Source organism: Xiphophorus maculatus, chromosome 12, assembly GCF_002775205.1.
Source record: "Xiphophorus maculatus strain JP 163 A chromosome 12, X_maculatus-5.0-male, whole genome shotgun sequence".
Classification (NCBI taxonomy): Eukaryota; Metazoa; Chordata; class Actinopteri; order Cyprinodontiformes; family Poeciliidae; genus Xiphophorus; species Xiphophorus maculatus.
The window spans coordinates 2,334,370-2,345,846 of NC_036454.1; the positions used below are offsets into that span (position 1 = coordinate 2,334,370).

Sequence of the window (11,477 nt, forward strand, 5' to 3'; positions counted from 1 at the left end):
TAATCTCACAAAGTCTCAAAATAATCTTAAGGTGTTGTGACTAAGGAAATATGCCAAAGCAAAATGGTCTCTATGGAAGGAAGGGAACAAAATAAAACACTTCAGAAAGTTTTTCCTCTGATGAAGTTTGAATTTTAAAAGTTCACTGAAAAACAGGATTTTTTTTCATCACATTCAAAGCAAAACATTTTATATAAAAGTGAACAATCACTGTTAACTTTTACATTTCTTTGGTTTTTCACCATTTCTTCTTTTTGTAGAAAGTATGCCTAACTTCATTAGGTTGCTAATTAAATATTTAGTTAGAAATCTTAATATTTAGTTTGGAAAATAAATAGATGTTTATTTAACAAGCTTAATATTTAGTTTTCAAGCTAAATATTTAGCCTGCTAACTAAAGGTTTAGCTTGCTAAAAACAAAAGAACTATTTTGAAACTAACAAGAATAAATAAAATGGTAAAAGAAATATGACTTATTTGTCTGAGAGGCTAAATAACCCAGATTGTTTATTTTTAACTTTACAAACAGCATCATGTTACAAACCTGATTATGAGTTCAAACTGCCATTTAAAACAGCAGTAATAAGGGTCAAAGGTCAGACAGTTGTTAACTCATCACGGTGTTTTCCTGAATGTCCGGCAGCAGAATATCTGTTTCCTTCTCTGAGTCCGCCTGCAGGCCTCCAGAGGCCCTCTCAGGCCCCAGGACCCCACTTTTCACCACCCTGATCGAGACGGATGTGTTGTGCGAATTGTTCTCACTGCTGGTTTAATGGACGATTCATAACGGAGCGTGTATTTATTTCTGCGCTGTTCAGCAGCATCAAAAACAGTCACTTACCGGCGGTCAGGATTTATGGTGTTTGGAGGGCAAATTGGTCTTTGATGGTTCCCACGCAGCGCCGCCGCTTCCACACGGAGCCTAATGGGGCCCGCTCTAATGGCCGCCCTCCATCACGGCGGCAAATATGAAACACGAGCTCGCCGTGTGACAATTAGTAAAACAACAAGTCGAGATGTGAGGAAGGCTGAAGGAGCTCACAAAACAAAAACCACAAGCTGTTTGTTTTCTTTCCTCCGTCCTGCAGCGGGGGGGCGGGGGGAGTTAAGCTGAAAAATTAGGCCTCATTTATTGGACAACAGTTTGAGTCGATACCCAGGGGCCTCTGGACGAGGCTCCACAGCCGCTAATTGGTTCACTCTGTTTGCTGGGGGCCTCACACACCGGCTCCATGAAACTGGGAGAGACGAGCCGCTGATTTGACAGCCGGGGGGGCGGAGGCGTGTGGGGGGGTCATGTATAGATTTTTGTGTCTGTTGTTTCGGCTTATTTGTGTGCTTCTTTTACTCAGTCAATCAAATTTAATTGACACCGCTGGGCTGTGGCCAGGGGCCCCGCGGCATGCTGGGATATGACAGGCCTTTAATGCCAACGAGAGGGAGAGAGAGAGAGAGAGAGGAGGTTCTTCTGTTTCTGAAGGATGGAGCGTGGGGGGGGGCAGAGGGGTATGGGGGGGCAGAGGGGTCTGGGGGGGCGGTGACCCATCAACGGCATTAATTGATGTAACTACGGCGATGACTGATGCTAATAAATCCAACCTTTAAGGAAAAAGGTAATTGGACGACGCCCTGATCAAAGAGCCGCACTGATAAACACCATTCGTCTTCCAGCGAGGCCTTCAGACACACACACAGTTAATATTCAGATCAAACTCTACATTTACATTTTGCCCAGGACTGAATGTCATGTCAGCAGGAAGCGTTTTGTTCCTGTTCCATGAGTCCAAAGAGAAACCGGTCATCACGGCTAAATATTTAGCTTCAAACTAAATGTATAGTTAGCAAGCTAAATGTTAGCTTGCTAACTAAATATTTAACTTACAAATTAAATATTTAGTTCGGAGATAAATATTTAACTTGCTAACTAAATATTTAGCTCCAAACTGCTTATTTAGCTAGCAGGCTAAACATTTAGCCTGCTAGCTAAACATTTAGTTAGCAAGTTAAATATTTGTCTCCGAACTAAATATTTAATTTCTAAGTTAAATATTTAGCTTGAAATTGTGAAACTTACAAGTGAATAAATAACTAGAACTCAATCATCTTGATGATTTTTGAGATTTTCTTGAAAATATTTTGTGGATTAATGAGACAAAACGAACCTCCAATCAGCTAAACCCAAATGAACCATTTCAGAAGAAGCTACAGTCAGGCATGGTGGTGTCAGTATGATGATCTGGGCCTGCTAGAGAACAAAGACACCAAAAGATACAAAACGATACAAAGAGGAAAAGTCACCAAAAGGCATTGCTGAAGAAGGTCCAAGCATATAAATGGAAAGTTGAGTGGAAAGAAAAAGTTTGGTAGAAAAAGATGCCCAGGTTGCAGAATTTGGGGAGATTGTCGAGGTGAAAACTAACATCTGGAAACGTTGTTTACGTCACAGTCAGTGATGGTTTGGGTCGCCTTGTCGTCTGCTGGTTCTGGTCCGCTGGGTTCTTCCTGAACTCCTCAGCAGAACCTGAACTAAATCAGGATGTAAAGCTCAGCTTCATTTCGGGCCAACAGCTGCGTTTCCTCTGCTTAAAGGTCCAACCTGGAAGAATTCAAATCATGGAAATAATTCACATTATTTTCAGCCTTTATTCATAAAATGACATGAATTGTGACCTTGTAGGAAATATATTTTTTTATTTTGTTGTTTTTGAATATGTAACAATTTGCACAGAGAAAGAGTAAATGAAATTAGTACAAGTTTAGCAACTTTTCATATATATTATAATCATATAATCACATTTTTTAGGCTTTTTTATGCTGCTGAACTTTGATTTATTTCTTATCAATACTCCCTCATAAACATTTAAGTAGATGATTTAATTATATGTTAGACTAAAATTTAATGTATGTTTCTTATTCTATTATTCTGTTATTCCTTTGCTTTTGTCATTGAATTTGATGAAGCATCCAAGTCTAATATCGTTACCTTCCTAAAATGTCCAAATCATTTTCTGGATTTAATTGTATTTCCTGTAGTTCCGCTGCAGGGCCAGCAGGGGGCAGCATTGTGCTTCAGAGCCCCGCAGCAGCAGTTTGGCATTTATCCGCCCAGTCCATGGAGTTGACTTGGTCTTAAACCAGCAGCGGATCCTTGTTGACGCGTTTTTCTCCTGAACTGCCCGGATCGGAACACGCTGCCGTAAAGCGGTTTGTTTTAACCCTGAACTGCCCGGATCGGAACACGCTGCCGTAAAGCGGTTTGTTTTAACCCTGAACTGCCCGGATCGGAACACGCTGCCGTAAAGCGGTTTGTTTTAACCCTGAACTGCCCGGATCGGAACACGCTGCCGTAAAGCGGTTTGTTTTAACCCTGAACTGCCCGGATCGGAACACGCTGCCGTAAAGCGGTTTGTTTTAACCCTCCTGTCGCTGTATTTAGTTTGTACCCTAGAATTATTGTTTGACCTCCTAGAATCAAATCTGCTCCATCAGCAGAACAATTAGTCAAGTTGTTTGTTCCTTATCTGACCAACAGAGGTTCTTCCCCAAGTCTTGGGCTCCGGCCCGGTTCTTTTGCAGGCGAACAGGAGAAAGGTCCGGAGCCAGAACTTTCTTGCACAAAAGCTTAAAACTGACATCTTTCCTCTCTTTAGTGATTGTTGTTCCACATCTCTCCAAATCTGAACTCCTTCCTGACTTCTAGGTCAGATTGACCCAGTCCATTTGACCCAGTCCATTTGACCCAGTCCATTTGACCCAGTCCATTTGACCCAGTCCATTTAGTTTAGGTTAAAGTATATCTTAGTGTGAACCAACCAAGCAACATAATGTAACATAATTATATTCCTCTACAGACTCCGATCGTTGCAGATGTTCTGCTGAATGTCACACAAAGTTCCTCTCAAACACAACATCGATTTCTCTGCACTTTCCTGAAAGTCTGGATGTTTTTAGCCCAGATCTTTAACGAGCTGCATTTCTTCACCTCCTGGAACATCTGGAGAAACATCTGGAGAAACATCTGGACAAACCGGGAAATGGTTTATTGATAGAAGAATCTGCTGCAGGAAAACATCAGAAATGATTTCTCTCCATTTTTAGAAGTTTAAATACGTTTATGAACTGTAAGAAGATGTTAACATTAACATTTACTTCATACATTGGGTTCTCTCAGGGGTTTGCAACCTGAGGCTCCCAGGCCACAAGTGGCTCTCTGGCTGTTCCACGCCGGGTCTTGATGACTTTGTCTAACATTGTGAACTAAAGATTTTTAATAATAAAGTAGCATAGATAAATTTTGAAACTTTCAAAGTAGAATGGCACTAAAATTTGCTTGGAATATATTTGTGATTCTGTTTTTCTTATCAGGTTGGAAAAAATTAACTTGTTGATATTTTCCACAAATATCAGGACCTTAGAAGAAAATGTATCCATGCTCATTTAAAAGTTTTGTCTTTTCTCTATTTAAAACTTAATAATAGAAGTAAAATTTTAGATCTACAAAAATAAGTATTTTTGTGTGTGAAAGGTCATGTGACATTTACTCTAAATTTTGTTTATTTAGCTCAAAAGCAAAATGGCTCCAGACCCCTGGTCTATGTGAAGAAGGAATGAAAGAAGTAAAAATAAATTAAAAGATATTTTACAGGTTTATCAAATGTCAGCAGGGGGCTTTTGGCCCCTTTAGCCCACCTTTGGGTCTGTCAGTGGTCAGTAGCTTAGTTAAAGAGAAAATCAGTTTTTAATGATTCTCACCCCAGATTTAAGGATGCAGCAGTAAATAACTCCTGTTCCTCCTGAGAAGGTTTTTCTCTGTGAGGAAACGAGACTCTGAGGAATCAATTACCCAAAGTGACGATCAGTGGAGGCGTTTCTGGATTTTACAGGTTTGCTTTATGGCAGACGTTCCCTTTAACTCCATCCTGGATCACAGCACAGACCCAACCCTCTGCTCTCCCCCTCAGTGAAGTAATAGTCGAATAAAACTCTCCCATTTCACGGAGGGGTCCGGCGGGAGCCTCGTAAGGGCCCCTGAGGGTCCCCACTCCGCATTTTGGGAGCAGTCAGTCAGGGCCGCGTTTACAGGCTGCAGTAATGATGCTTGTTTGTCCAGCGGTCTGTAAATCACACCGACATTAGAGCTGCCACAGGAGACACAGCAGAGCATCAGCAACACCCCGGAGCCGAGCCGATCCATAACACACACACACACACACGCACACACACACACACACACAGAGCAGGAGTGTTAAACCCACGGCGGCCATCTTTAACAGCAAAAACTGGAAGCTCAGCTGAAACTGAAGCAAAATAAAGATGTTTTAAATGAATTAAAGAGGAAACAGATGATTTAGGTCCTAATGAAACTCGATGAGTTTGTTTCTGTTGCGGTCAGCAGGGGGCAGCATACCAACAAGTCCTCACACTGACCTTCCAATAAAACCAGCGATTCTTCCTCTGAACACGAATCAGGATTTTTAGAGGGAGATCATGAAATTTTATCACGTTATCAAGCAGCGATGTCACCTTCAGTTATTATAAAGATGATTTAAATATCAAACATGAATTAAAAGAAATTTGACACTTTGAAATTAGGCCTCTGTCTCTTTAAGAAGCTCCTATTCTAGTCAAACATGGCTTCTGTATTAACCCTTTAATGCACAGGTGTCAAACTCCAGTCCTCGAGGGCCGCTGTCCTACAGCTTTTAGATGTGCCACAGGTACAAAACACTGGAATGAAATGGCTTAATTACCTCCTTATTGTGTAGATCAGTTCTCCAGAGCCTTAATGACCTAATTATTCTATTCAGGTGTGGTGCAGCAGAGGCACATCTAAAAGTTGCAGGACAGCGGCCCTCGAGGACTGGAGTTTGACACATGTGGTTTAATGTTTTTACCAGCAGCTCCTATAATGAGCTCAGCTGATCCACCAGGTGTTTTCCCACTGAACAGTTGCCATGGAGATGAAAGCATTTCTCAGAATCAAGGGAAAACTCCAGGTTTGTCTTTGATGAGGGAATAAATTATAATTTAATAAGGAGCTAAAAAAGTCTAGTTTACAAAACACTTCCCGTCCAAAACCTCATAAAATAACAAATGTTTGATCTGAATGATCTAAAATCAATCAGAAATCAACAGAAATGGATTTTATTCTTATTAAAGTTGATTTAATTTATTAACAAATTAATAATATCAATAACTTCACTGATTTTCACGGTTTCTGGGTTCAAATGAAGAACCAGAACCGAGACGCAAAACATGAAACATGAAATCAAGATTCAAGGAAACAGAACCGGAAAGCGGTCCAATCTGGGTCGTGTAGCAGTCCGGTGTGGTCCGGTCCGGTCCGGTCCAGTCCGGTCCATTACTGGCCTGGACAGAAGGGACAGGAGTTGTTCTTGCTGGACTGGAGCCACATCTGGATGCATTCTCTGTGGATGGTGTGTGAGCAGCTGAGCGGGTGCCGGTTCTCCGGGTCCACGTGGTTCTGGCACATGAGGCAGAGCTTGCGGGGCCCGGCGGGGGTCGAGGGCCTCTGGATGGGCCCCGGGGCGGGCCGGCCGATGGGCCCCGGTGCCGAGCGCTCGCTCTGGCTCAGCTTGAAGCCGACCTGCTCCATCAGGTCCTCCACCGACATCCCGGCCAGCGTCCCGCGGGAACTCTTCACCTGCTGCAGCAGCGACATCAGCTGCGGCTTGCCGCACTGCGGGAACCGGGCCCCCAGCTTCTCCAGAACCTTCTCCAGCTTCTCTGCCGGGGCCGAGGGTGCGGCGCCGGCCGGGGGCGGGGACGGACCCACGGGCTGGACCGGCGGGGACGGGGACAGGCTGAGAGGGGGCGTCACCCTCGGCGGGGGGCGGGTGTGGAAAGAGGGCGGAGCCTGGTGGTGTGAAGGGGGGTGGGGGTAGTACACGTAAGGAGGAGGGTGATAGGCGCCGCGGTGGATGGGGTGGCGCGGGTGGGGGTGTCTGTGGCGAGGGGGGTAATAGTGTGGGAGGGGGGGCTGGTAGAGCTGGTGCTGGGGGGGCGGCGGCATGGCGGGGGGCGGCTGCGTCACCGCCTGCATCACCCGTCTGAACCTGAGGTCGGCCTGAGGAGACAGGAAGTGCTGCGTTAGTCAGAGAGGAGCTGAGACGGCGCCCCCAGGAGGCCACTGGGCGCCCCACCGGGGGGCCACCAGGGGGCGCCAGAAGTTATAGACGGATCAAACAGTTTCATGTTTTATTGGAGTTACAGGAAAAATTCTGTGGGAAATTCCAGACGGTTTAAATGAGCTACAACATTTCCTCTCCCTTCCGGACCAGTAAGTGTCTCACCGTGGGGACGTGCGGCAGCGTCGGCACGGTGATCCTGGGGAGGGACTCCAGCTCACGGCCCTGCTGCAGCTGCTGCAGAACCTCCTGGAAGCGGCTCTGCAGCTCCGCCTGGCTCTTCCGGACCAGACTCTCCTTCTTCTCCCACTTGCCCCGGTCGTGGTGGTACTGCTGAGGGAACTCCACCCGCAGGGTGTTCAGGTACTGCGCCACCTAGAGGAGACACGCAGGGTGAAAAAACAACAGTTATGAAGTCTGAATGTTTCTGAATGGAAAAAAAACAAAATCTCACCAAGAATGTTTTAGTTTCTGGTGCAAATATCTTAAATTTGTCTTATTTCAACTAAACTAACTTAAAAGTAACTTTTCAGTGAGATACAGCAGTTTATTTTGAGTCAATAATTCCTTAATATTGATAAAACATTCTCGTCCCACTGGCAGATTATTTCGCAATAATCTGCCAGTGGGACGAGAATATTAAGGAATTATTGAACTAAAATAAGCTCCTATATCTCACTGAAAAGTTACTTGCCATCTAGTTTTGTTTTATATTTTTGTAGTAAAATATTTGCTCTAGAAACTAAACAAGGAATTCTTGGTAATAATTTTTTTGTTTTTTTTACAGTATTGTTGGAAAACTTTAGCATGTACTGTCCCTTTAAGACAGATTTAGTCTTTTTGACAAAATCTGTCACATTTAATTTGAGCAGATTAAATATGCAGGATAAGCAAAGAAAGCAGGACTGAGTGATTAATTCATTAAATCAATTTTGATGAATTAGGGTTTTCTTCGCTCCGTCGGTCTTTGTTTACCAATATTCTGAATTATTTTCAAAAATAAATAATAATTCTTGCAGCCTGGCCCCAATTAGAGGAGAGAAGGTTCCTGGAATAAAAGCCTTGTGTCCGAACCTCTTTGAGCCAGGCCTCGATGCGGGACATGGCGCCGTCTCTCTGCTTCTCCACGGCGGTGATCTCGTCCTTGAGGGCCTGCAGCTGGGCCTTGGTCGCCTCCTTCTTCACCCGCTCCATCTCCCTCCTCAGCTGCTCCAGCTCCTCCGCCCAGCGCTGCTGCTCCTCGCTCTGCTCCTCGCTCAGCGCAGACAGCTTCTTGTCGCTCTCCTCCAGCTCCTTCGCCAGTCTGACAGAGGAACAAGTCGGGTCACATGGTCAAACTGCAGCTTCACATCAAAGCATAGTGTTAGAATGGCCTAGTCCAAGGCCAGACATATATCTACTTGAAAATTTGTGGAAAGACTAGAGATGCACCGATCTGATATTAATATCTTTATTGATCTTGATAGTGAAAAACATTCTAGATTGGTATCAGTGAAAATGAGCCCAATCTATTCAGTCTAATTCTATGTTTATTTACTTTACATTATATTTAAAAAGCCTAATTCCACTTTCTGAATCATTTGAAAGGTTAATAATTGTTAATTATTAACATTTTGTTTCTGTCAGTTTCAGTTCTTTATCATATATTTTATATTGTCTGTTTTCTCCTGACTGAACATCTCAAGTTGTTTTTTCATGTTTGACCAAAAGGTTTAAATATTTATTTGATCAAATAAATGTATAAATCAGTACATTTATGTCTGCGTTTAAAAAAAGAAACATTTTAAGTAAATTAAGTTGGTTTTCACTATAAGCAGATATTAAACCCCAGATATCGGTAGTGAAAAATGTGGATCGGTGCTTTTTTTATTTAAGACTTGAGCCGGAGTTGTTCATCGGAAACGCAGCAGACCTTCCCGCAGCAGCAGACCTTCCCGCAGCAGCAGCAGCAGACCTTCCCGCAGCAGCTGCGGACCGGATCCCGTCTGTAAACAGTTTCCCCTGCAGAAGGAAACCTTGAGGAAGCAGCCGGAACCTCAGGCGGCTCCTCACCTGTTCCTTTCCTCCTCCGCTCTGTTCCTCTCCGTCAGCAGCTCCCGTTTCTTGCTCTCGAAGTTTTTCCTGGTGGCCTTGGAGTTGTTGAGCTGCAGCTTCACCCGCAGTGACTCCAGCTTCTCCAGCAGAGCCTGGAACAACAGACGGTCAGAACCCAGCGGAACAGCAGCAGCGGCGAGTCGAAGTCAGTCTGGGTCACCTGGTGCTGCCGGATGCCTTCCTCCCTCCTCTTCTTCAGCTGAACTTTATGCCTCTCTTGCGCCTCCTTCTCCTCCTCCTGCTCCCTCTGCAGACGCTCGTAGCGCTCCTTCAGCTGGGAGCCGAACTGGAACACAGCAGCCACCTGGCTCTCCCAGTCGGGCTCCGTGTTGACGCCGGTGTCCGTCGTGGTGCTGTCCGTCTGCACAGCCTGGACCTTAAAGATCAGGTCTGGGAGGAGACGGGCGGTTCATTAGGAGACGATCAATCAATCAAACAATCAGGAGGAGTTTAATTTCCTGATAAAGTAAAAACAAAAAGCTTTAATCTGACTTTATTGTTCAGCCTTTTTCTTCCTTCCACTAAATCTTCCATACATATGGAAGATAAAGTAATTTATTTCACAATTACCTTGCAAGGCTACAGTTATAAATTTGTAAGTAATAATATTCATGCATCTGTATTAAGAATGTCGTATTTATTGATCTGATAAACTAAATTTGAGGTTTTCTTTAGTTGTGTGCCATAATCACAAATATTATCAGAAATAAATGTTCACAATATATACGATATATAAGTTTTATTAAATTTGCAGTTTATGGGGATGTTTATGTCTTTGGAAACAGATTCCGATGAGTGAAACTTTATTGTATCAATAAAAACAGAGATCCTGCTACTTTTTTAACACATTAAAATTATTTTAATAGAATCAGGAAGAAACGTGATGAAGTTGTTTTAATAAACTATTTAATTCTACATAGCAAAAGTGTTTCCGTTCAGTTTGTCGACATAATGAGACTATTCAACAACAGTCTGAAAGTTTTGTTTTCTTGGAAGTTTCTTCTTCTTCTCTAGATATAAAACGGAACCAGAACCGAACTACAAACACATTCTTCTGACACGAACACCGAGATTTTACCTTCAACCGTCATTTTAGCCAACTCCAGGTCTAAGTCCACGTCCAGGTCCTCCTCCTGGATCTGGGTTCCCAGCTCCTCGTCCTCCTCACCGGGAGCAGCTATTTCCCAGTTAGCATACATGCTCCTACCTGAACTACAAAAACAAACGCGAAGACTTCCGGCTGACGACAACACGCCAAGCTACCGGTCCGTCCGCCTGGTGGATGTCTCAGTGGGATTTATCTTCGTTTAACAAAAACGCTTTTTAAGAACAAAAACCGATTTATTTTACTATTTCAACACGCAGTTTACAGTTTCCGCTAGTTGCCCACACGGATGTTTGTGCTTCCCTAAAAAAGGTCCGGCGGAAATACTGTTACCGTTGGGACGTTACGGAACAAAGATCGTCTATAACATCTAATGCACAGGAGTCAAACTCCAGTCCTTAAGGGCCGCAGTCCTGCAGTTTTTAGATGCGCCACAGGTACAAAAAGCTGGAATGAAATGACTTAATGACCTCCTCCTGGTGTAGATCGGTTCTCCAGAACCTTAATGACCTCCTCCTGGTGTAGATCGGTTCTCCAGAACCTTAATGACCTCCTCCTGGTGTAGATCGGTTCTCCAGAACCTTAATGACCTCCTCCTGGTGTAGATCGGTTCTCCAGAACCTTAATGACCTCCTCCTGGTGTAGATCGGTTCTCCAGAGCCTTAATGACCTAATTATTCTGTTCAGGTGCTGCAGCAGAGGCTCATCTAAAAGTTGCAGGACTGCGGCCCTCCAGGACTGGAGTTTGACACACCTGATCTAATGAATTCACAAGTAATAAAAAAGTTGTCACCTAATAAATTTGATAACAAGAGAACATTTTTAACACATCTTGGATAGGGTCGGTTTGTTATCCGTTATAGCTAAAGGAATTATTAAATTTCAAATAAACAAAACTAAAATTATGGGATGAGGTTAAATATAAAACAGTTTTTAAAGCCAGAAATTGTTAACTTCCAGAAAACTTTCCTTTTTGCAGCTAATCGGATTCATTCCACATGGAGAATCAGGGAGGGCACTGACCTCCTCAGTGAATTTTTCCTGTCTATACAGACATTTCTGTCCGTTCCTCCATTCATTTCTTCATGATCTGACCATCCAACCACAACTTCTGCAGAAACATTTGGGTT

General features: G+C 43.6%; 1 protein-coding gene across 1 annotated transcript; it reads right to left on the minus strand.

Moving 5' to 3' along the window:
- Positions 1-5,892: 5,892 nt before the first annotated feature.
- LOC111610268 (RING finger protein 214-like) lies at positions 5,893-10,644 on the minus strand. Its single transcript, XM_023343206.1, has 6 exons — positions 10,321-10,644; positions 9,403-9,632; positions 9,201-9,334; positions 8,223-8,451; positions 7,314-7,523; positions 5,893-7,087 (listed from the first exon to the last, which is right to left on the minus strand). The coding sequence occupies exons 1-6, from the start codon at positions 10,439-10,441 to the stop codon at positions 6,362-6,364; spliced, it is 1,650 nt and encodes a 549-aa protein (XP_023198974.1). The 5' UTR covers positions 10,442-10,644; the 3' UTR covers positions 5,893-6,361.
- Positions 10,645-11,477: the final 833 nt, after the last annotated feature.